Source organism: Ursus arctos, unplaced genomic scaffold (assembly GCF_023065955.2).
Source record: "Ursus arctos isolate Adak ecotype North America unplaced genomic scaffold, UrsArc2.0 scaffold_8, whole genome shotgun sequence".
Taxonomy (NCBI): Eukaryota; Metazoa; Chordata; class Mammalia; order Carnivora; family Ursidae; genus Ursus; species Ursus arctos.
In genome coordinates, this window is record NW_026623100.1 from 29,147,438 (window position 1) to 29,171,956 (window position 24,519).

At 34.6% G+C, this 24,519-nt stretch overlaps 1 protein-coding gene across 20 annotated transcripts in view; it reads left to right on the forward strand.

Moving 5' to 3' along the window:
* Nucleotides 1-24,519, forward strand: part of EHBP1 (EH domain binding protein 1) — a 519,124-nt gene that overhangs the window by 405,053 nt on the left and 89,552 nt on the right. For all 20 annotated transcript variants that reach the window (XM_057308933.1, XM_057308930.1, XM_044377838.3 and 17 more), the window contains 3 exons: nucleotides 13,795-13,973; nucleotides 14,594-14,642; nucleotides 18,682-19,584. In XM_057308933.1, the coding sequence (XP_057164916.1) occupies nucleotides 13,795-13,973; nucleotides 14,594-14,642; nucleotides 18,682-19,584 (1,131 nt within the window). The remainder of the gene's footprint in view (nucleotides 1-13,794; nucleotides 13,974-14,593; nucleotides 14,643-18,681; nucleotides 19,585-24,519) is intronic.

Below are 24,519 nucleotides of genomic sequence, written 5' to 3' on the forward strand. Positions count from 1 at the left end.
GGTGATGGATGACATTCTTGGTAACAAATGTACCATTATGCTGAGTGATGTTGTTAATGGGAGAGGTTATGAATGTGTGGAGGCAGGGGATATGTAAGAAATCTCTATTTTCCTCTACATTTTTTATACAGCTAACACTACTAAAAAAATAAGTCTTTGAAAAAAGAGGGAGATAACTGATGAAACCAAAAGTTAGTTCTTGGAAAGATCAACAAATTTGACAGAACTTTAGATAGATGGACTGAGACAAAAAGAGGGAAGACTCAAATCAAAAATGAAAGTGAGGACAATTCTACAGAAATAAAAGGAATTATAAGACAATACTGTGAACAGCTGTACACCAATAAATTGGATAACCTAGAGGAAATGGATAAATTCCTAGAAACATAAAACTAAACACTGAATCGTGAAGAAACACAAAACCTGTATACACCTATGATTCATAAAGACCTTGAATCAGTCATCAAAAATTTCCCAACAGAGTAAAGCCCTGGACCTTATGGCTTCACTGGTGAATTCAACCAAACATCTAAAGAGGAAAAAACACAAATCATCCTCAAAGTTTTCCCCAAAATTGAAGAGGAGGGAACACTTCCTAACTCATTTTGTAAGGCCAGCATCACGTTAATAACAAAGCCCGACAAAGACACTAAAAGTAAAAGAAACTACTGACCAGTATTTCTTATAAACATTGATGCACAAATCCTCAACAACATATTAGCAAACTGAATTCAGCAGCATATTAAAAGAATTGCACATCGTGACCAAGAGGGATTTGTTCCTGGAATGCAAGGATGGTTCAACATATAAAACTCAGTCAACATCACATTAACATAATGAAGGCTAGATATTGTATTATTATCTTAATAAATGCAGAAAAAGTATATAGCAACATCAACACCTTTTCACGATAAAACACTCAACAAACTAGGAATAGATGGGAGCTACCTGAAGATAATAAAAGCCATATATGAAAAACTCACAATTGATGTCATTCTCAGTGGTGGAAGATTGAAAGCTTTCACTCTAATATCAGAAACAAAGCAAGGATGCCTACTCTCTCCACTTCTATTCAGTGTAATACTGGAAGTACTAGTTAGAGCAATTAAGCAAGAAAAAGAAACAAAAGACATCCAAACTGGACTGGAAGAAGTAAAATTATCCCTCTACATAGATGATTGAAAACCTCAAAGATTCCATACAAAAAATATTGCTAGAATAAATGAGCTCAGCAAAGGTTGCAGAGGTACACAAAAATAAGTTACATTTTTATCACTAACAATGAACAATATGAAAAGGAAGTTAAGAAAACAATTCCATTTACAGTAGTATCAAAAAGAATAAAATACTTAGGAATTAACTAAGGAAGTGAAAGACTTGTACACTGAAAAGTAGGAAACAATGATGAAATAAAGAAGACATGATGGGGCGCCTGGGTGGCTCAATCAGTTAAGTGCCTGCCTTCTCTCAGGTCATGATCCCAGAGTCCTGGGATTGAGCCCCGCATCAGGCTTCCTGCTCAGCAGGAGCTGCTTCTCCCTCTCCCTCTGCCTGCCACTCCACCTACTTGTGCTCACACTCTCTCTCTCTCTCTGTGTCAAATAAATAAATAAAATCTTTAAAAAAAAAATTAAGACACAAATAAATGGAAAGACATATTATGTTTATGGATTGGAAGACTTAATATTGTTAAGATGTCAGTACTACCCAAAATGATCTACAGATTTAATGCAATCCCCACCAAAATCCTAAAAAAAGTTTTCTTTCTTTTTTTTTTTTTTTGCAAAAATAGAAAAATCCACTCTAAAATTCATATGGAATCTCAGGGTTCCCCAAATAGCCAAACAATCTTGAAAAAGAATAATTTTGGAGGGCTCACACTCCTTGATTTCAAAACTTACTACAAAATTACAGTAACCAAAACAATGTGGTACTGATGTAAAGACAGACATATAAAGCGGTGGGATAGAATAGAGGGCCCAGATATAAACCCTTGCATATATGGTCAAATGATTTTCAACAAGGGCGTCAAATCCATTCAGTAGAGACAGTACAGTCTTTTCAACAAATGGTTTTGGAAAAACTGAATATCTGGAAAAAGCTTCTAGAAGCTTCACAAGTTTGGATTTGAGAATGAATTCTTGGATATAAAGCCAAAGGCACAAGTAACAAAGAAAAAAAAAGAGAAATTGGACTTCATGAAAATTTAAAACTTAAATGCATGAAAGGACTCATGAAAGGACACAGTCAACAGAGTGAAAAGGCAACCTACATAATATTAGAAGATATTTCCAAGTTATAGATCTGATGAGGGGCTGATATTCAGAATATAGAGAGAACTCCTAAAACTCAACAACAGAAAGCAAATGAACAAAGGACTTGAATAGACATTTTGCCAAAGAAAATATATGAATGACCAATAAGCACATGAAAAGATGCTCAAAATCACTAATCATTAGGGAAATTCAAGTCAAAACCAGAGTGAGATACCACTTCACATTCATTAGGATGGCTACTATTGAAGGGTAAAAAAAGGAAAGGAAAGAAAGGAAGAAAAAGAAAATGACAAGTGTTGGGAGGATGTGGAGAAATTGAGACTCTTGTGCACTGTTGGTGGGACTGTAACTGGTGCAACCACTATAGAAAACACTATAGATGTTCCTCAAAAAGTTTAAAATAGAATTACTATATAATCCAGCAATTTCACTTCTGGATGTGTACCCAAAAGACTTGAAAGCAGGATCTTAAAGAGATATTTGTACAGTCACATTTATAGCAGCATTATTCACAATAGCTAAAACATGGAAGCAACCCATGTGTCAATCAACAGATGAATGGATAAACAGAATGTGGTATATATGTACAATGAAATATTGTTTAGTTTTAAAAAGGAAATTCTGACATAAAAAAACATGGGTGACCTTGTGTATATTGTGCTAAGTGAAATAAGCCAGTCACAAAATGATAAATATGTATGATTCCACTTATATAAGGTACCTAGAGTAGTCAGCATCATAGAGACAGAAAGTAGAATTATCGTTGCCAGGGGCTGTGGGAAAGAGGAAGTGGGGAATTATTGTTCAATGGTCATAGAGTTTCAGTTCTGCAAGGTGAAAAGTGTTCCAGAGGTGGATGGTGGTGATGGTTGTACAACAATAGGAATATACTTAGTACCACTGAACTGTGCATTTAAAAATGGTTAAGATGGTAAATACTAAATTATGTGTATTTTACCATAATAAAAATGTTTTAGGGTTGTCTGGGTGGCTCAGTTGGTTAAACATCTGACTCTTGATTTTTGACTCAGGTAGTGATCTCAGGGTCATGAGATTGAGCCCATGTTGGGCTCCATGCTGGGCATGGAGTCTCCTTAAGAGTCTCCCTCTGCCCCTCCCTGCCCCCACTCACCCTCATTCCCTGTCTCAAAAAAAAAAAAAAAAAAAAATTAAAGGGGCTCCTAAGTGGCTCAGTCAGTTAAGTGTCTGCCTTGGGCTCAGGTCATGATGCTGGGGTCCTGGAATCAAGCCCTACGTTGGGCTTCCTGCTCAGAGCCTGCCCAAGAGTCTCCCTTTGCCCCTTTCCTAGCTTGTGCGTTCTCTTTCTCTCTCTCTCTCCCTCTCACTCTCACTCTCGCTCTCTCTTTCAAATAAAGAAATCTTAAAAAAAAAATTAAGCTATTCAGGACCCCAAAGAATTTTTATGTGAGTTATGCCTATTGATGTTTATAATATTAGAAACTAAGAATGAGAAAATTTAAAAATATATTAATTCATTTGAAATAATAATAAACCATTACATGTATTTTAACATAAACAACATTGTTTTATGAAAAATGGCTGTATTTTCCAAAGCAAAAACAATTTAGTAAAAAGAATGAAATTTTTACCATACTCTGATGCGTGGCTTAGTAGAAGATAGTTTTGGGGGGCGCCTGGGTGGCACAGCGGTTAAGCGTCTGCCTTCGGCTCAGGGCGTGATCCCGGCGTTATGGGATCGAGCCCCACATCAGGCTCCTCTGCTGTGAGCCTGCTTCTTCCTCTCCCACTCCCCCTGCTTGTGTTCCCTCTCTCGCTGGCTGTCTCTATCTCTGTCAAATAAATAAATAAAATCTTTAAAAAAAAAAAAAAAAAAAAAGTAAGAAGATAGTTTTGGTGTTTAATCTGTTGTAAATATGCTATTTGGTTGAAGTATATGAAGAAAATCTGACCTCATTCACGTATTTCATAGTTGGAAGATTAAAAAGAATTTTAATGGCTTTTTTTTTTAAAGGTTTTATTTATTTATTTGACAGAGATAGAGACAGCCAGCGAGAGAGGGAACACAAGCAGGGGGAGTGGGAGAGGAAGAAGCAGGCTCATAGCAGAGGAGCCTGATGTGGGGCTCGATCCCATAACGCTGGGATCACGCCCTGAGCCGAAGGCAGACGCTTAACCGCTGTGCCACCCAGGTGCCCCTTTAATGGCTTTTTAAATAATTGTGGATTGTCTTCTTTGATACTACACCAAAATTCACAAGTGATAAGTTTTTTACTTGCCATGTGGAATCTGAAATCACACCTTGGTTTATCTTACATTTTGAAATGGGTATTTTGTTGATGCATGGTTTTGTAACATCATTGTTCATTGGAAAATATTGATTCTCCAGGTCATGCAGATCTTCCAAATGTTGTCACATTTGATTACACGTATAACAAGAGTAACACTTGTTAATATTACGACCAGTCTTTTCACACAAGTCCTTAAGTTCATCCTCTTCTCTACTGCTATTGTATGTGGGCCTATTTCTACCCTCTCTATTCTACATAATTATTAGATATATTTGGTCTTGGTTCTGATATCCTACTTCATAATTAACGCTTTCTACTTTTAAATTTTTTGCACTGTGTGAGTTCTGTCTTCTTTGTTTTATTTATATGTGATTCCTCTGGTAATTTGGGAACTTGCTTATTCATTTATAGTTGGAACATGCTCATATATTGCAGGTCAAGGTTACATTATATCTCGTACTTTAGGCTGAAAAAAGGTTTACTTTTGTTTCGCAGTATCCTTGTTATCTTTAGGTGATTTTCAGATTGAATGGGGAAACCACCATCTTTTACTTCATTATTTTAATACCAGCAATTCCAATATTCTTCTTAAACTTTTTTGCTGTAAAACAGAAATGAATGCGAAATATATACAGAAGACTACATAAAACATAATACGCAGCTTAAGAAAATTATTTTAAGTGAACATCTGTGTAAACACCAAAAGAATTAGATCTTTGAAATCACTCCAGAAGTTCTAAGTACAAATCCTTTAACAATATAGTTTAGGTTTGCCTGGTTTTTCATTTTATGTAAATGGAATCATATGGTATGTATATATGATTTTGTTCCTGTTTTCTTTTGTTCAGTAGTATGTTTTAGGATTTAAACGTATTTTGTATATCTCTCAATTGCCTGTCCTCCCTCCCTCCCTCCCTCTCTCTCTGTGTCTCTGTGTATGTGTGAAATATTTCACTGTCAGAATAGACCACAATTTTAAGATCTATTCTGTTGTTGGTGAACATTTGGTTTATTTTCAGATCTGGGAAATTGTAAACAGTGCTGCTGTGAACACTTTCGAACATGTATTATTTCTTGTGTAAGCATGAATTTCTATAGGTTATAAACCTAGGATTGCTGGGTCATAGCATATCCACATCTTCAGATTTACCATAATAGATGATGCCAGAGTTTACCCATCAGCTCTGTATAAGCTCTCTTTACTCCACATCCTTGTCAACACTTGGTATTTTTAATTTCATTAAAATTTTAACTTCATTTTAATTAAAAAATTTTAATTTTAGCCTTTCTGGGGAGAAGTGTATAGTAGTGCCTTATGCCGTTCTCCGAATACTAATGTGGTAGAGCAAATTTTCTTTCTGATTATAAACCCTTTGTGTGTGTATATACAATAATTGGGCACTAGGTTACTTAGCTTTATAGAAGGACAGGAAATACAGTATGTAGCATTATAGCATCAGGTCTGCAGTGCCATGAACTGTTCAATTGTAAGATGGGCAAGTGTGGACCACTATGGTTTATAAGATACACACTCTTGTAATAGCCTGTATGTATAACTGCTAGATCCCTCAAGGGACACATTTGATTACAAGAATCTCACAGGGAAGCTGTAGCCTTTATTTTTCAGTAGACTTTTATAGTTTATTGACAAGCTTCCAAGTCTAGATGCAGTCCACCAAACTAGGGTCATTTTTACAATAAACAATGTTGCCTGGTAACAAACTTGACCTTTCACATTGATCTAATCCAATATATTTCCGTGGGAACGTTGCTAAAAGGTAAATTCGAGGTCATTTCCTCATGAAGGGCTTAGGTCTTTTAGTTAACCCTTTCTCTCTGGAAATAGTTATTTTTACAATTGTGTCTTCTAATCCGTGGATATGGTATATATCTCCCTCTAAGACTCCTTTATTTTCTCACAGTAAAGTTTGATAGTTTTTTAATAACACTCATGTGCATTTTTTGTAGATTTATTCCTTAGTACTTGTTTTTTTATGCTACCATGAGTGGTCTTAAAAATTTAAATTTCTGACTGCTTTTGTTCATATATAGGAATCCAGTTGGTTTTATACACTGTTTTTTTTGTATCCAGCAATTTCCTCAGATTCTCATATTCATTCTAATGAATTACCTGTAGATTCTTTTGGTTTTCTCTGTACTTAATTATATTATTTACAAATAATGTCAGTTTTATCATTTTAATTTTTTTCCAGTATTTACAACCTTGTATCTTTTTCTGGCCTTACAAAACTAGCTAAGACCTCCAATACAATGTTGAATAAAAGTGGTGACAGATTCTGTCTCAAAGAGAAAACTTAAAATATTTCTCCATTGAGATATTTGCTGAAGTTTTACAAGTTAAGGAATCTTGTTACTACTACTTTGCTTAAGACTGTTTTATTTCATATATTTTTTAAATTTATTTATTTATTTATTTATTTATTTATTTATTTATTTATCAGAGTGAGAGAGAGAGAGCATGCATACAAGCAGGGGGAGTGGCTGGCAGAGGGAGAAGCAGACTCCCTGCCGAGCAGGAAGCCCAACCTGGGACTGGATCCCAGGATCCTGGGATCCTGACCTGAGCCAAAGGCAGACCCTCAACCAACTGAGCTACCCAGGCATCCCACTAAGACCACTAAGACTATTTTATAGAATATAAATGGATATTGCATTTTATTATGTGTTTGTTTGTATGTATTTAGATGCTTATATCTATATATTTCCCCCTATAATCTGTTAATTTGGCAAGTTACCTCAATAGATTGTTAATGTTAAGTCAAATTTGCCTTCTTTGGGTAAGTGTCCAGTTTGTTCAGTTTATAAGTTGTGAGGTTCAGTATGCTAATAATTTTTTATTTTAGCACTTTTGCATCTGTATTCATGACAAGTTTTTTCCTGTAATTTTGCCTTTTTCTATTGAGTTTTGGTGTCAAAGTTTGCAAGTTCGGGAATGAACTCATTTTTCCTATTCCCTGAAAGAATTTGTGTAATGTTGGAGATACTTTTTCCTTGAATGTTTGGTAGAACTGATCAATAAAGCCAACTGGAATTTTGTTTATAGGAAGGTTTTTTTGTTTTTTGTTTTTTTATTAGTTTCAGAGGTAGAATTTAATGATTCATCAGTTGTATATGACATCTAGTGCTCATTACATCAAGTGCCCTCCTTAATGCCTACCACCCTATAGGAAGGTTTTTAATTACAGATTCAATTTTTTTATAGTTATAGAACTATCCAGGCTTTTTGTTTCTTCAAGCCATATTTTTCTAGGAAATTGCTTTCCTCCTTTTTTCTTGGTCAGTCATATCAGAGGTTTAATTGATTTTGTCATTTCAAAGAAGCAGCTTTTGGCTTCCTTGATCCTTTTTATTGTATGCATATTTCCAATTTCACTGCTTTTTGTTCTCATTTTTATTATTTTTTTCTACTTTTGAGGGTCGAGGGGTGCATATTGCTATTTGGGAGTCTACCATAAGTGCAGCTTTGTGTCTCAGTTCACTCTTCCAGAACAGCCATTATAAAAGCATCCCTGAGAGCTTTGCCTACTCCCTAGTTTTCTAGTCTCTCCAAGGTCTAGGCTTGAGGATAGTTGTTTGATGTATCTTAGAAAGTTTTCTAAACATTTTTTTCAGCTTTTTAAAAAATTGTGTTCAGATGGTAGTTCTGTTTTAATGTAAGCAGAAGTTCCTCCTAGTGTTATTTTAGTTAGAGCATAAGTAGTAAAATAACAAAACTTAATTCAGTTTTACTATGAGAATAAAATGAAATTATTTAAATAAAAACATTTTGAAAAAGAATAAACAGTACAGATACAAGTGTTCTTATTTTCACCACTGCTATAGTTTTGGGCTCACCAAATATTAAGATTTATCCACAATTTCCTCAAGTGTTTTCAAAACTTTGTAATAATTGGGGGTGCCTGGGTGGCTCAGTTGGTTGAGCATCTGACTCTTGGTTTCAGCTCAGTTCATGATCTCATGGGTCGTGAGATCAAGCTCCCGGCTCAGTGGGAAGTCTGCTTGAAGATTCTCTCCTGCTGCCCCTCCCCCTACTTGCACTCTCCCTCCCCCCCCCCAAATAAATAAGTTTTTAAAAATGTGTAATAATTGGGGGAAGGCTCCCAGAATCACCAGTAGGGAGACCAAAATGTCCTACAGTTTTAGCAATGGTAGTGCATATTTCACTGCTCTGGACTTACATAGCTCTAGTTCTAGTTCCAACCAATAATCTAAAATCCAAAGAATGGATAAAGGGGTTTATTAACTAAATACTCCTAGAGATTAAATTGTTTGCATTAATTGCCCTTTTGGAATCAATTTAATATACATGGGGCAGTCAGTCATCTCAGAAGTTGACTAAGGCAACTTCTCAAGAAATTTATAGTTTCTGGTGAGGTCCTAAAACTGCATAATCTTGAACTGTAAAATTCATGTTGCTTAAGAGCACAGACGCTGGAGTGGGAACACCTTGGTATAGATTCTCACTCCTTCACTTTCTAGCTTTGTAGCTTCAGTTTCCTCAACTGAAATTGGAAATAATAGCACTTATCTCAAAGGAGTTGTGAGGATTAAATGAGCTAACCCATGTAAGGGTTAACATTGTCTGCGGGATGTAGTAAGTGCTCAGAATATACTTTATAGATTAATGAAAAATTAATAAGTCTTTTTGTGGATGGAAGAAATAACACATTGTAGTAAAAATTCTATAGGAGAGTCAAAGAAATATCGAAAATTCCTACTAATTGGAATTGGAAAGAGATTTCGTGTGCAAGATGGCAGTTGTACATAATCTTGAAGATAGAGTGGAATTGTAGCAATTGTACTTGGGATAGAGGATACTCCAAAGTGAGGTGACAATCTGTATGATCAAAGACAGGAAGTGGGGGAGCTGAGGCTAGGGAGGAAAGCATAGTGATTCTAGAGAATGGTGAATCATCCTAGAGAGTAGATACATTGAAAAAGATTTGGGATTCTTTGCTCAAAAGTATTTTGACATCATTTTATTTGTTTAAGAGTCATGAGAGGCTTTGACCTGTGCTTTAAGAATATTGTTGCTATGGCAATGAATCAGATAAGGGAGAATTTGGAAGAAGGAAGAACTATTAGGAAGATATTGCAATAGCCAGGCAAAAGAAGATAAATTACAACAATAGGATCAAAATTTCCCATGGATTAACTAATCAGGGATGATAGTGGAAGGAAGAGGTCAAAGCTGATTCTGACATTTAAAGTCTAGACAATTGGGACAATAGCAGTATCATTTGTAAACGTAGTGAAAATGAAGCAGGTTGTAAGGAAAGATTATAATTATGGTTTTGAACATATTGAGTTTGAATTTTATATGGCAGGAAGGACGGCCAGCTGGAAATGTCAACTTGAGATAGTTTGAACTATAAATGTATATTTGGGAATCATCTGCATGGAAGTGATAGTTGAAATCCTGGGAGTGAATCAGCTCAAAGTGTGGAAAGAGAAAACTATTTAGAGCAGTACCTAGAGGAATATATATATGTGATTATATCAGTGAAAGAAGGGGAAAGAGCAAAGAGAAAGCATAGTGAGAGGGGTAGAGCAGAAAAAATGGAATTGAGATTTCTTATAGCTATTAAAATTTGGGAAATTTTGTAACTAGTTATTTGACTAGATTGTGTGAAAGCAATCCTATTGCCATTGATAGCAAGAATAACTAGGTGGCCTTACTACCTTTAGTATGTAAAATGCTATGTAAACAGAAACAATATATTAAAATTATATATACTAGATGATAGAACTGTTAAGTGAAACGCTGGTTTCAAGTCCTATTTTCTCTCTACTGTCAGCACTTCAAACTGTCTCTACAGTCATGATGGTTGACGTCGGATTGTAGTTCTTGGTTAAACTGAGATTGGTACAATTTCATCCATATAGTAGCTCGATGGAGAGAGAACTGGAAGAATTACCTTGTTAAGCAGATCGGTTAATCACAATCAACCAGATTCTGATTAATCTGACCATAATTATAATTAGAGCGGCTCTTAGAAATTTCCTCTCTTGGTGCATAAAAAAGATAATTGTAATATTTGTGCTTTACTTTCCCAGTATGGTAAATAAAGATGCCTTCTCGTATATCCAGTCATTGCAAAAATAAAAGAAAGAACTTTTAAAGAGTTGTTCCAACATCTGAAAGTTTGGTTCTACCATTAATGATCAGATTTTGGTGTCTTCCTTTCTTTGGAAAGCACTAAATTACAGTCATTCAGAGCTTCTTTTTTCACCAAACCCATAGAAATAGAAAACATTGCCAAGAATTCCAAATGCCCCGTTTTGCATGTAAAGTGTCAAGACTATCTGCTAGTTAAATCTTTGTTTGCAAAAGTAGTTTTCACTAATCTGGAAGAAATTCATGGCCTTTGAAGCTTCCAAACGACCCTCAAAAGTAGGAATTCAAATGCTGGTAATGTGTTGGTTGTAGTAATAATAATTGCAATTAACATTTACTGAGTTGTTTCTATGTGCCGTACTTTGTGCCAAGTATTTATTTAACAGTATTAATTGAGTGCCTGCTATGTGCCAGGATCTGTTCTGGATGCTTGGGATAAGTTAATAAACTAAGATCTATATCTTTATAGCCCTTTTATTTGGTAAGAATGAACAAAGTAATAAGCAGTAAGTGTGACTAATAAGCATATTTTGGTAATAATAAAAAAATGTATGGACCATAAGAAGATGGTAGGTACTATGGAAAAAATAGAGCAAAGTAAGGTAGTCAGGAGTGTGGAGTTGGGGTTGAATGATAGAGATGAGTTGCATTATTAAATAGAGTAGTTAGAATAGGCATATGAAGATGGTTGCATTGGAGTTAACCATGCAGATACCTGACAGGAGAGCTGGCAGATGGAACAATCTATACCAAGGCGCTAAGGTGGGACCATGTCTTGGGTATCTAAAGAACAGCAAAGAGGTTACTACAGTTCAGTGTGATCAAGGGGGAGAGTGATAATAAGCAATAATGGGTGGGAGGACGGGGAGGCAGTCCTGTTACTACAGTGACACCATGAGATAGGTGCTATTACAATCCCCATTTTATAGATGAAGAAACAGACTCATTGAGGAGCCAGCCTATAGCAAGAAACAAGCAATTACATTCATTAGTATCCTGAAGGCTCTGAAATTATTTAACTACTTATTTCTTTATGACCCTCTGCAAAATATTAGATGAGTGATCAGCCGTTCTGAAGTGGATGATTTATTGTACAGTGGTTCTACTTCAGTCTTCTTTCTCTGCAACCAGTATATTTTTATCAAGTTTCTTCAATTACAAATGACTTCTTTTGCTTTGGTAGTGCAGTAAGCATCCCTGTAAGATCTTTTTAATTAAAGGGTTTTATATTAGGGTAAATCCAAAGTTTAGTTTAGTTCTTCTAGGCTTTTCATATTAAGCCTTCTTAGAAACAAAGGTATTTCATAATCATAATGACATGGTATATTTTCCCTACTTCTTAAGTACAGAAAGCCATTCTAGATGGTGATAATGACTTTTGTACATTACCTACCTATGTGCTACTGATACTTGGAATGAATCAGTGTAATGACAGTTGCAGATTATCTGGCCTGTGTACTTATTATTCATACTTGGAATGAATCAATGCCTTAATAATATAATTTGATAAAGAAAAACATTTTATTAAAGACACTAAGGAAAAAAATGTGTTTGTGCCTAATTCATTGATCATCTACCTCATCTATAGACCATTCTCCACTCCACTTCCAGGTTAAGTGACTAGAACAATTTGAAAATCACAGTGGAAAGTCACCATTAGATGAAAAGATACTTAATAGTTCATTTTTATACGTGTCAAATTGATGTGGTTAAAAGATCTATTATTTATTCTGAAGTAAATAGCTTATTACATTGGGAACTCCATTTTTACCTACTTCTTCATATTAGGTAGAATTGATCCAAATTTATTGAATTTTATGGCCTGTGATTTTTTCAGCATTTACATTGTATATGTGATTACTTAAAGAACAGCACTTTGCAGGATTCATGTTTGTTTATGTAACAGTTTGTTAATCTGACAGTTAAAAATATAACAAAAAATAAGAAATTACATCCTTGGTGTTTCTTAGTAGGTTTTTCACAGGAGCAGTGAATGCATAATCATAATTACGTGGAGTTGATGATTTTAATTGTTTGGCACTAACATGTTTTTGTCAAGTGGGGGCATCATTGATCTTTCTTAAGGAAGCTGTGTGGTAAGAATGGTTTGCTTGTTAAACTTAAGTGTTATTAGGAGTAAATAATTATTCCCCTTTCACCTTATTTTATAAGGCCTCTATTATGTTTACAGTCAGCACTTTTAACTGATAACAAAATTTAAAATCCAGAAACATTTAGTAGTTTTCTTTATGGTTTTCAGTTGTACCAACATCTAAAGTTACCATCACAAAATGTGACTGTTACTCAGTAAAAGAAAGTGACATGTTTTTAAAAATAATAAAAGTTTAAGATGAAAGTCCTATGTAGCTTTTTGGGTTTTTGTCATCATTGTTTTAAGTATATGAACAAGGGGAAAAACAAAGAATATGCTTAAGATTTAAGCACACCCTCCCTAACTGACCTACAAAAGTAACTCTCAGTGATAATTAAAAGATACTTTGAGCAAATTACATACTCTTGTGTGCTGTTGCTACGGATACCTGACTGGTGCTAATAACTGTAGATCTGTTTTGCCATCTTTAAATTTATATAAGAAAGTCTGAGTATGATTATCATTATGCTATCTAAAATGCATGATCACTGCATTTTAAAAAAACTAGGATTTTGATCTTTCCACTGCTAGCAATTTGTGCTACAGTTAGACTTCAAAATACATTATTTTTAATCTAGTCAAAAAGGAACTATATTTGTACATGATTATATTTGGGGAAAAATTCTTAGGGTGTAAAAGTTACACAGATATTCAGACTTAAGTATTTAAATACTTTAATATAATGTTTCCATCAGTGTAGCTCTTGGCTTGTTCTTATGTATAAGTTTAAAATCTTGCATATCTACATCCTTGTCAGGCAAATGCCATAGGCTAAAACTGAAGATAATAACTTAAGATTCATGTCTCCTTCTTGGAGGTTACAGTTGTCTTGAATTGACAGTTTTGAAGGACCTAAACTGACATCAAAGGGTTTAAATGATCTTGTTAGGTCAATTAATGTTAATTTTCATCTTCCATTAAATTATTTTAATGTTTTTCTCTTTTCCTTTTTTCTAGCCGAGTCCCATACCAAGTCCTGTTTTGGGGCGAAAGCCAAATGCTAGTCAGTCATTGCTTGTATGGTGCAAGGAAGTTACAAAAAACTATCGGGGAGTGAAAATCACCAATTTTACTACATCATGGAGAAATGGTTTATCTTTTTGTGCAATATTACACCACTTTAGACCCGATTTAATGTAAGTAGAAACATTTTGCGTTCCCTATAAATATTTTGTAAATAATAGACAGTTTTTTAAAAAACATAAATAATTTCTTAACATGTGTCCTGAAATAGTTGACTTTGTTTCTTTATTACCTATATCTTTCCTTTTTGAGAAAGGAAATGTGTGTCAGAAAGAAAAGTTCTCCCTTCTGTATGCCTAAAACCAATCTTTTCCCTTTAAAAAAAAAATTTTCTTTTCTTCTTAATCTCATACAAAGAGCTGACTTCAAATTATTATGAAAATTGTATGGCTGTTAAAATGAGATGAGACAAATAAGCCGGTAGCTCTTTATACATTGACAAGGGATTACCTCATGGTAAATTTGGTTGTCAAGACTGGTCTCTGGTGCCCTGCCTTAACTTCTCTTTTAGATGGAAAGCTTCAGGCAATGAAACATGTAATCACTATTTTCATTTATTTATTTATTTATTTCCTTAATTTTCCACACTATTAGTTTTGTTGATTGAATTGCTGTGAAATTGCTAGTTACTCTTTAGTATTATAGAATGTCAAATTTTTAGATTCAGTTTGTTTTAAAAACAGCTGTTTTTATCAAATACTGTATGTACCTACTGTGCCATTTTCTCCCTCAGTGACTACAAGTCTCTGAATCCTCAAGATATTAAAGAGAACAACAAAAAGGTAAGAATTGCCAAGGAAAAAAATACATAGTTTCAAATTTGGCTCCTCTGTGGCTTTTATTAATTTGGAGAAACTGAGGTGGTTTTGTGAGGTCGTAACTGCCAGCTCATAGAAGGTAGTCTGTTTCCTTCAGTTCAAATAGGATGCATGGTTTACTCTTAAGTTGTCATAGCCTTTAAAGATCACAAGTGCCAGACTGGCATCAGATTTTAATATGTGTATGGACTTCATTAACTGTTAAATATTTATTAAAACATATTGCTTTTAGTCAAGCTTTAGCTTTTAAAAAGTGCACCCAAAGCTGTTATACCATAAATGATTATAAATTTAGAAAAATCTGTTGGGAAGGGATGAGGGCAGGAGCCTAATGGCTATACAAGAAAGAATGCATATGTTCCTAGAAGCAAAAAGATATGAACATTGGGGTTCTTTTTTTTTTTTTTTTTTTTTTCATTTTCTGGGAAACTATACAGTTTTTCCACATAATTAGCATACTGAGGTCAGAGCTTCGCAGTTGGGGATATTGATCCTTTCAGCATTCAGGGTAGCTGTGTGGGGCTGAGTTGCCGGAATCCCTTGGGCCAGTTGACTGTGGCCACAGGCTAACTTAACTGTTTACCCCAGTGCACGTACAGTGTTATGTACATGTATGTGCGCTGTGACATGAGAAAGGAGGGAAGAAGTAACTCAACATATAGTAGGTACTCGATGTGTTTTGTGTTGCATTGAATTCTTCAATTGAAGAGTTAATGAAATATGTTGTTGTCTTTGAATAGGAGTTCTTAATCTGGGAGGTATGGATAGAATTCAGGTGGTTCTTGAACATGACTGGGGGAAAATGTGTTTTATTTTCTTAATTCTTTAAGTGAAATTTAGTATTTCCTTCAGTTATGAATTTAGGCAACACACCACTTTAACATTAGCCATTCCTGAGAATTTATCACCTTGAGAATCTTAGATATTTTGATATCACATTGCAGTTGTCATATCTTCAAATATCTTTTAAGCTCATCACTTCTTCAAAATTACAGTTGTTAATACATTCATAAAAAGCACATAGTGTTGCTATTTCTCAAATTCAGTTTTACTAATATTTTCATAGTTTTATTTTTCATATAATTGGTTTCTTCTGTAATCCTATGTATTTATAAACATAAAGCATTGTTCTGAGAAGGGTTCATTACCAAAAGGATTCGTGGAGCAAAGTGATTACCAACCTCTGGTCTAGACAAAAAGTTTTCATTCTACTTTAAATTAGATAATTAAAACCACCAGTGTTAAAAAATCTGTAAAGGGAATCTTGATAGAAGTTCAGGTAGCAGATGAAAATTTAAGTCAACAATTTTTTTCTTTTATTGCTCTCTAACCCCCAAAATTTGTATTGTCATTAAAAAACCCTTTTTCTTTTCAAATGCATGATGCTGGCCTAGAGAAATACATTTTAAAACTGTCAGTTTTTTTATTGAAATATGCCACCAAAAAGGTAATCTTTAAATATCAGTATATTTTTCTTTATAGAAATCACATCTGTGGTGGGCATGCTATGGCGTAAGTCCTTCTCATGAATTATTTCTTGTATAATTTTGGAGAGCTTGTGTCTATCAAAGAGAAAAGCCTGTTTTTCATCAATTAAATTATATCTTTAGATATGATAGTTCTATGCCTGCATTTTTTCTTGTATTTGAATAAAATACTAAGATAATTTAAATGCAGATAAAAGCATTACAGAATAAATCATAATTATTTTCATGAAGTGAAGCTTTGTAAATTACTGTTTGAAATTTTGAATAGGAGACATTGTTGATTTTACCCAGCTATGTGTTTTTAAGAGTATGGACATTTGCCTTAAGGCTTAGGTCACACTTCTTCACATTATTTTTTCAGGAACTTAATAATGATAAGCATACCTTGGGTTTATATATTACTATATAGAGAAGAATATCCTATTAAATTTTTTTCTCAATTAGATCTTCCAGGGCAGATAATCATCACTTTTTGAAAGGATTTTAATTTAGATGATCCTATTCATTGCACAGTTGAATAAATAATTGTTATGCAGTCTTTCCTTTTCATCACTTTGCAACTTCCTACCTGATATCTACATTGAGTATCAGTTGCTACCTGCAGATTTATTTCCGGCTTCACACAGTTCTTCCGATAACCCCATCTGCCCTTGATTGGACTTAAAGCAGCACAAGAAACAATGCCTGTGTCTTAAGTTCCATGCAGATGCATAACATGACTGGCAATGACTCCTCCTTACCAATTAAATAACATCTAGGAATGAATAAGACTATTTTCTTTGAAAGACCTCTTCTTTTTCTCCACACGCAAACAGCTAAAAAGACAGGTGATTGACCACAGAAGAGGTCAACCTATGGGAAAATTCCTTTATAAAGTCTTGACCTCACTTACAAGAAACCCAGTTTGTTTTTAAATGTTTTTTTAGTGCAGTTAGTGTGCATAAAATAAATTGCTACACGAAGCAAAACACCAGCAGGAGATTCCCCGCAAGGAAGCTAATCATTTTCCCAGGTCTGTAAAAAGTGCTGAATAAAAAAGGTATTTACCTGTGACATATGATCTTAACCAGTATGTCAGTGTTTTAGATAATTGGGAAATGTTTAGAATACTGCCTGTGGTGCTTTTCATGATGGTCTGCAATTGATGTCTGTCAATCAAGTTGTCAAGACACATGAGGAGGAAAATGACTTTAATTTTCCTAAAACATGTAAAATAACAAACAGGCCTAAACATGCACACCAACTGAGCCATTCTCTTGAGTAAATATTTTGAGGTACCTATATTATGAAACATAGTGCTGTGAAAATTGAAGAGGTTTTAATATTGCAATTTATTTTTCATTTTCTTTCTTACTTATTCCACAACATTTATTAAACTACAGGAAGAATATGAGACAAGGATTAAATTCAAAGGTAGAAATGCACTTTAACATGTAAGTGCAAAAGAGTAATTCCTTCTAAATTGTTACATAATTTCCTAACCTTCCTTTTAAGAAAAACTTTAAGTTATGATCCTACATCTAGGTTGTTACAAAGACAGACATTTTATATTCCAAAGTGAGAATACAACTAGAGGGTCCGTACTTTTTCTGAGGGTACATCTGAACCTTTACCCATATTTTTAATGCTTCCTAGCAACACAGTGCTGTTTTCAAGGGTTAGCTCAGGATAGTAATAATTAATTGTAAATTGAGAAACAGCTTTGATTCTTCAAAACTAGAAAAACCTGATGTGCCACAGTCATTTAAAGGCTAACAAAAATAATACAATGCAGCCTCACATTCTCAACTAAGTTGTACTACTCAAAACATTTCATTCTTTCCAAAATGGATGAAGTGAAAATGCAATCATTCTTCTCATTTTGGAAATCAGTCTTAATTGGTCATTTAAAAAATGTTTCTACATTTCTAGGCTTAAATAGCACTTGTATTTTATACCAGGTAATCTAGGATTAGGTCTTTGGGATATGTAACTATACTTTTTCTTCACAAATCACTGCAATTATATGAACATGGTAAAGAGAGGTTGATAGGAATGATAAAACTCCAGATTATTATTTCTTTATACTTTAGTTCCTTATAAAAATTGATTCTAAGATTGTTTTAATTCTAATTTTTGCTAATTTTCCTTACTGGAAAAGAGTATTTAAATTGTTATTAATTAAGAAACTTTTTTTTCTTGCGCCTACCCCACTTTTACAAATTTCTGACATGGAATTTTGTTCTGTTCTTGTGGCAATAATGTCAGTAACGTAGTATGCCCTCCAACAACAACAATAAAATCCATTAAAATTTGCTTTTTTTTTTAATGGCAACTAGACTTTATTTTTATAACTTTTTTATTGAAGTATAATTGACACATAACATTATATTATTATAGGTATACAACATAATGATTCAATAGACTGTGAAGTGTTCACCACAATATGTCTAGTTAATATCTATTCTTTTGCTGTTTTTAAAACGTATGGATTGTTTGAACTATTCAATATATCTTTGTTTTTCCTTTCTTTGAAGGCATATGATGGATTTGCCAGCATAGGAATTTCCCGGTTGTTGGAACCTTCTGATATGGTTTTATTAGCAATTCCTGACAAACTGACTGTTATGACTTATCTCTATCAAATCAGGGCACATTTCAGTGGCCAAGAACTGAATGTTGTCCAGATAGAGGAGAACAGCAGTAAAAGCACATATAAAGTTGGAAACTATGAAACAGATACAAATAGTTCTGTTGATCAGGAAAAATTCTACGCAGAGCTTAGTGATCTGAAACGGGAGCCTGAACTGCAGCAGCCGACCGGCGGAGCGGTAGACTTCTTGACGCAAGATGACTCTGTATTTGTAAATGATAGTGGGGTTGGAGAGTCAGAAAGTGAACATCAGACTCCTGACGATCATCTTAGTCCAAGCACAGCCTCCCCTTACTGTCGCAGGACTAAGAGTGACACAGAACCCCAAAAGTCCCAGCAGAGCTCTGGAAGGACTTCAGGATCCGATGACCCTGGAATATGTTACAGTACAGATTCGACCCACGCACAAGTTTTGTTAGGCAAGAAGAGACTACTGAAAGCTGAGACCTTAGAATTAAGTGACTTATATGTTAGTGATAAGAAGAAGGATGTGTCGCCACCCTTTATTTGTGAGGAGACAGAGGAACAAAAGCTTCAGACTCTAGACATCAGTAATAACTTGGAGAAAGAAAAATTAGAGAATTACAGACCCTTAGAATGCAGATCAGATCCTGAATCACCTATCAAAAAACCAAGTTTATCTCCCACTTCCAAACTTGGATACTCCTACAATAGAGATGCAGACCTTACAAAGAAAAAACGTACTTCCCTGAGGCAGACAGAGTCTGATCCAGATACTGATAGAACCACTTTAAATCATGCAGATCATTCCACAAAAACAGTCCAGGTAAGTGAGTTAGAATGATGAATACCTATATTTAGTAAATAGTTATTCTGAATATTTTTGGGTTTTTTGTATTCATAGAGCACTTTCAAATGCTACAAATGATTATAGAAAAACCTAAACTATACCTGCACTTCATTTTAAGTTTATGATATACTATTTTAAGCCTACAAATAAATCCAAATTTGAAGATTGAAGAGTAATGTCAGCTTTTCAAGTCAAAATATTATTTACCTATAAAATAGAACATTTCACTGTAAGAATAAGTCAAAGATATTTCACTATTCCATTTAGTAGGAATATCATTCTGAAAATATATAATGCTAAATTAAATATTTCCCATTTAAAGTATTTTCTTCAGATATTTTAGTTGCATTGTAATTAGTGTTTTCAGTCCCATTGTTACTTACGGTTAAAAATTCCAGTAACATCCAGATTCCTCCCCAAAGGGAAATATGACACAAATTTGACCTTACAATATTTACTATATTTAATTGAATCTCTGGCACCATCAATTATAAGATATACCATTATTTTATGTACCAAAAAGAAAGAAGTAAACTATGGTAAATGGTTTTCTTATCATGTAGAATTTTTATTTTATACCTTAATGAATGAATTCTTTTAGACTTAATTCAAGCATGGATTGTTTAATCATATAACGCTCTTATGTATACATAAAAAAAGTTTAAGTAAAGTAAATTGGTTAAGGTATAATTGATTCAGAATTAGAACTTAAAACCCAACTCTTTGGATCACTTTTTGATTTGGAGTTGTTGGTGTTCCTGGCTTTCCACACAGTGTTGTCCTCTGTGCCATCAAAAGCATGATGTTACAGCAGTGGTTCTCGAGGTATATGAGAATCCAGCTGCTTGCTATTAAGCCAGACATAAAAGAGATTTCCAAAAAATTTAAAATAATGCCATTCTCACTTACTTTTTGGTTTTTTTTTTAAGTATTATTTTTTGTTAGAATGTTAGCATGGAATGTGTTTATTATAGTTCTCTCTCTCTCTTTTTTTTTTTTTTTTTAAGATTTTTATTTATTTGGATGCCTGGGTGGCTCAGTCGTTAAGCGTCTGGCTTCAGCTCAGGTCATGATCCCAGGGTCCTGGGATCGAGCCCCACATTGGGTTCCCTGCTCGGTGGGAAGCCTGCTTCTCCGTCTCCCACTCCCCCTGCTTGTGTTCCCTCTCTTACTGTCTCTCTCTCTCTCTGTCAAATAAATAAATCTTTAAAATATATATATATATTTTTATTTATTTGAGAGAGAGAGCAAACACAAGCTGGGGGGGGCAGGGCAGAGGCAGAGGGAGAAGCAGACTCCCCGCTGAGCCCGGAGCCAGACTCAGGGCTCCCAATCCCAGGACCCTGAAGTCATGACCTGAGCTGAAGGCATCTGCTTAACCAACTGAGCCACCCAGGCACCTTATTATAGTTATTTCTAAAGGAATCAATAAATAAATATTTTCAACATTTTTCAGTTTTAATTTCCAAAATAAGTATAAATAGATATAACCCGCATAAACAAAAGCTTTTTGAGATCCTCGATAATTTTTAAGCGCATGTGGGGATTCTGAGACCAAAAAATTTGAGACGCTCTGAGTTACATTTCTCTATAGTTGTCTCTGGGGTTTTCTTCTCAGTAATACTCATTGATAATAGCACTTTCTTGACCTTAGCAGAAGGTCCCAAGATAAGATTTTCAGACAATTACCTGGAGGTATATTCCATTTTTAAATACTACTCAAGTGGTTGTTAACTGAAACATCAAGGAATTGCAGTCTTGCCACTGGAAATATCAAGCACATGCATATGTAGGCATTGATGGCTGTCTTGACTACCACCTAGCTGACAAAGATTGTAAGATGCCATCAATTTTAAGTTTTCAGAGATGTTAAGAAAAAATGTAAATCTTCGAATCAAAGAAAAACAGTAGCTAACAAAGCAAGTCCCTGTTCTCCTAATCAAAAATCTCAAATCAAAGGTTCTAATAGTACTTTAACATTTAGTACAAAAAAGCTTTCAAGCAATCAGAGTGTCCATACATAGCAGATAATCAAGAAACATCTAGTGGGCGCCTGGGTGGCTCAGTCAGTTAAGCATCTGCCTTCGGCTTGGATCATGATCCCAGGGTCCTGGGACCAGTCCTCTCTCCCTCTCCCTCTGCCCTTCCCCCTGGCTTGTGCTCTGTCTGTCTCTCCCTCAAATGAATAAATAAAATCTTAAAAAAAAAAAAAGAAACATCTAGTGATTAACAGCTGCAGAATTCAGTGAGCCTAAGTTCTAAGTATTACCCAAGACAGATTTTTCTTATAACCCAGATTTTTAAGGTAAATGTATTTAGTTAAATCTAGAAATTGATTAATGTTTAAAAATTAAAAATACTGGGAATCAGTACACCCGGATTCTCATCTTGGCTCTGCTAATAATTACCAGTGTGACATGTTAATTAGCCATTTAAATTGTTTTATGCTGATTTTCCACAAATGTTAAATGAAATAATCTCCAAGAGTCTTTTTAGCTCTAAAACTCTATCATGCTTTGATGCTATTCAGGAGGTTTAAATGATGTACAGTAAATCCACAAGATAATAGAAGCAGTATCTGTTTATAACTTCATATATGTTTGTTTATTGTCCATTGGTTTAATGGTCAGAATTTTGTTTAGGGTAAAGTTAAAGGTTTGTTGGTTTTTTGGTTTTTTTTTTTTTTTTTTTTTTTTTTGTCAGAAGTGCTGCCTGACACAAAAAATTGTAATGTGACTGCAATATTTCATAGGTTTTTAAAATTGGGCAATTTTAGCAGCTAAATTTGAATAATAAAAAAAATCTGTTTTTCTTTTACATACTTTATTTCATCAGTGCTAAGATATGCATCTTTTTATATTCTAGCTTCTCTGAAATCAAGATCCTACTTATAATAGATAGTATGTTAGAGTTTGACAATGTTCTTTCTTAGTTGCTCATAAAATAATAGTATGTCTAGTAACTAATGGCATTGGATTAGAGGAAGTTTGATAATTTAATATGGCTGTATAGACTTAAAGTCGTAATGTTGCTCATTTGAGTGGCTAATACATAGGATGACTATATATATCTTATATGTATCTCTCTTAAACTTTATAACCCATGAGGTAAGTGGTTAAATTCTATTTAATATATGGGAAAACTGGGGTTTACAGAGTTGCCTAAGATCACTTATGAAGTATTAAAGTTTGAATTCAAAACCAACCTTTTGTGACTCCAAAGTCTGTACAACTAAGCTATATACTCATAACATCTCTTCATTTTTGACCATAATACAACTAAAGATGATCAGCCCAGATGTAAAGTAGTCAACTTTACTGAAGGGCAATTTAGCAATGCTCATCTCATTAGATTCTACCTCCAGGAATTATTTCCCCTAGGATAATCAGAATTGTATACAAGAATTTACATAAAAAGTTTGTTTCTTTGTTTGTTTTAAAGAGAAAGAGCCAGTGGGAGATGGGGAGGAGGGTGGGAGTCGCAGAGGGAGAGGGAGAAAATCTTAAGCAGGCTACTCCCCAGGGCAGAGTCCAATGTGGGGTTCGATCTCATGACCCTGAGATCATGACCTGAGCCTAAATCAAGAGTCAGACACTCAACTGTTTGATCCAACTAGGTGCCCCTATACAAAGATGTTTGTAGGGGCGCCTGGGTGGCTCAGTCATTAAGCATCTGCCTTTGGCTCAGGGAGTGATCCCAGGGTCCTGGGATTGAGCCCCGCATTGGGCTCCCTGCTCCGCTGGGAGCCTGCTTCTTCCTCTCCCTTCCCCCCCTTGTGTTCCCTCTCTCGCTGGCTGTCTCTCTCTCTCTGTCAAATAAATAAATAAAATCTTAAAAAAAAAAAAAGATGTTTGTAAAACATCATTAATGATAGTGAAAAATTATAAACAGCCTGAATACCCAAGAATGTAAGACAAGTTAAATAAAGTATGATGCATCTGTATTAATAGAATGCTAGGTAAACAGTTTAAAAATTATGTTTAAAAATGTTTTTAAAATATTTACATGGGGTGCCTGGGTGGCACAGCGGTTAAGCGCCTGCCTTCGGCTCAGGGCGTGATCCCGGCGTTATGGGATCGAGCCCTACATCAGGCTCCTCCGCTATGAGCCTGCTTCTTCCTCTCCCACTCCCCCTGCTTGTGTTCCCTCTCTCGCTGGCTGTCTCTATCTCTGTCAAATAAATAAATTTAAAAAATATATATATTTACATGAAAATATTCTCACAATTGAATATTAAGTTTAAAAAGCATGATTCTACAGTGATTGTCTCTGGGTGCCAGGATTGCTAATTATCTTTATTTTGTTTTTTATTTTTAAATCATTCTTTTTTATTGAGCTATAATTGACGTGTAATGTATTAGTTTCAGGTATAAAACAATTATTTGATGTTTGTATACATTGTGAAATGATCTCCACAATAAGCCTAGTTAACATCCATCACCATACATAGTTAAAAAATTTTTTCTTACGACCAGAACATTTAAGATCTACTGCCTTAGCAACTTTCATATATGCAATATAGTATTACTAACTGTAGTCACCATGCCATACGTGATATCCCCATAACTTATTTATTTTATAACCGGAATTGTGTACCTCTTGAACTCCCTTCAGCCATTTTTTCCACATCCTACTCCCAGTCTCTGGCAACTACCAATCAGTCTCTGTATCTGTGAGCTTGGTTTTTGGGTTTTGGGGGGGTTCTGTTTTGTTTTTAGATTCCACATACAAGTAAGATCATATGGCATTCGTCTTTGTCTGACTTATTTCACCTAGCATAACGCCTTCAAGATCCATTCATGTTGTCACAAATATCAAGATTTCATTCTTTTTTTTATAGCTGAATAATAAGCCACTGAGATTGTGTGCGTGCGTGTGTGTGTGTATCACAGTTTTTTTATCCACTCATCC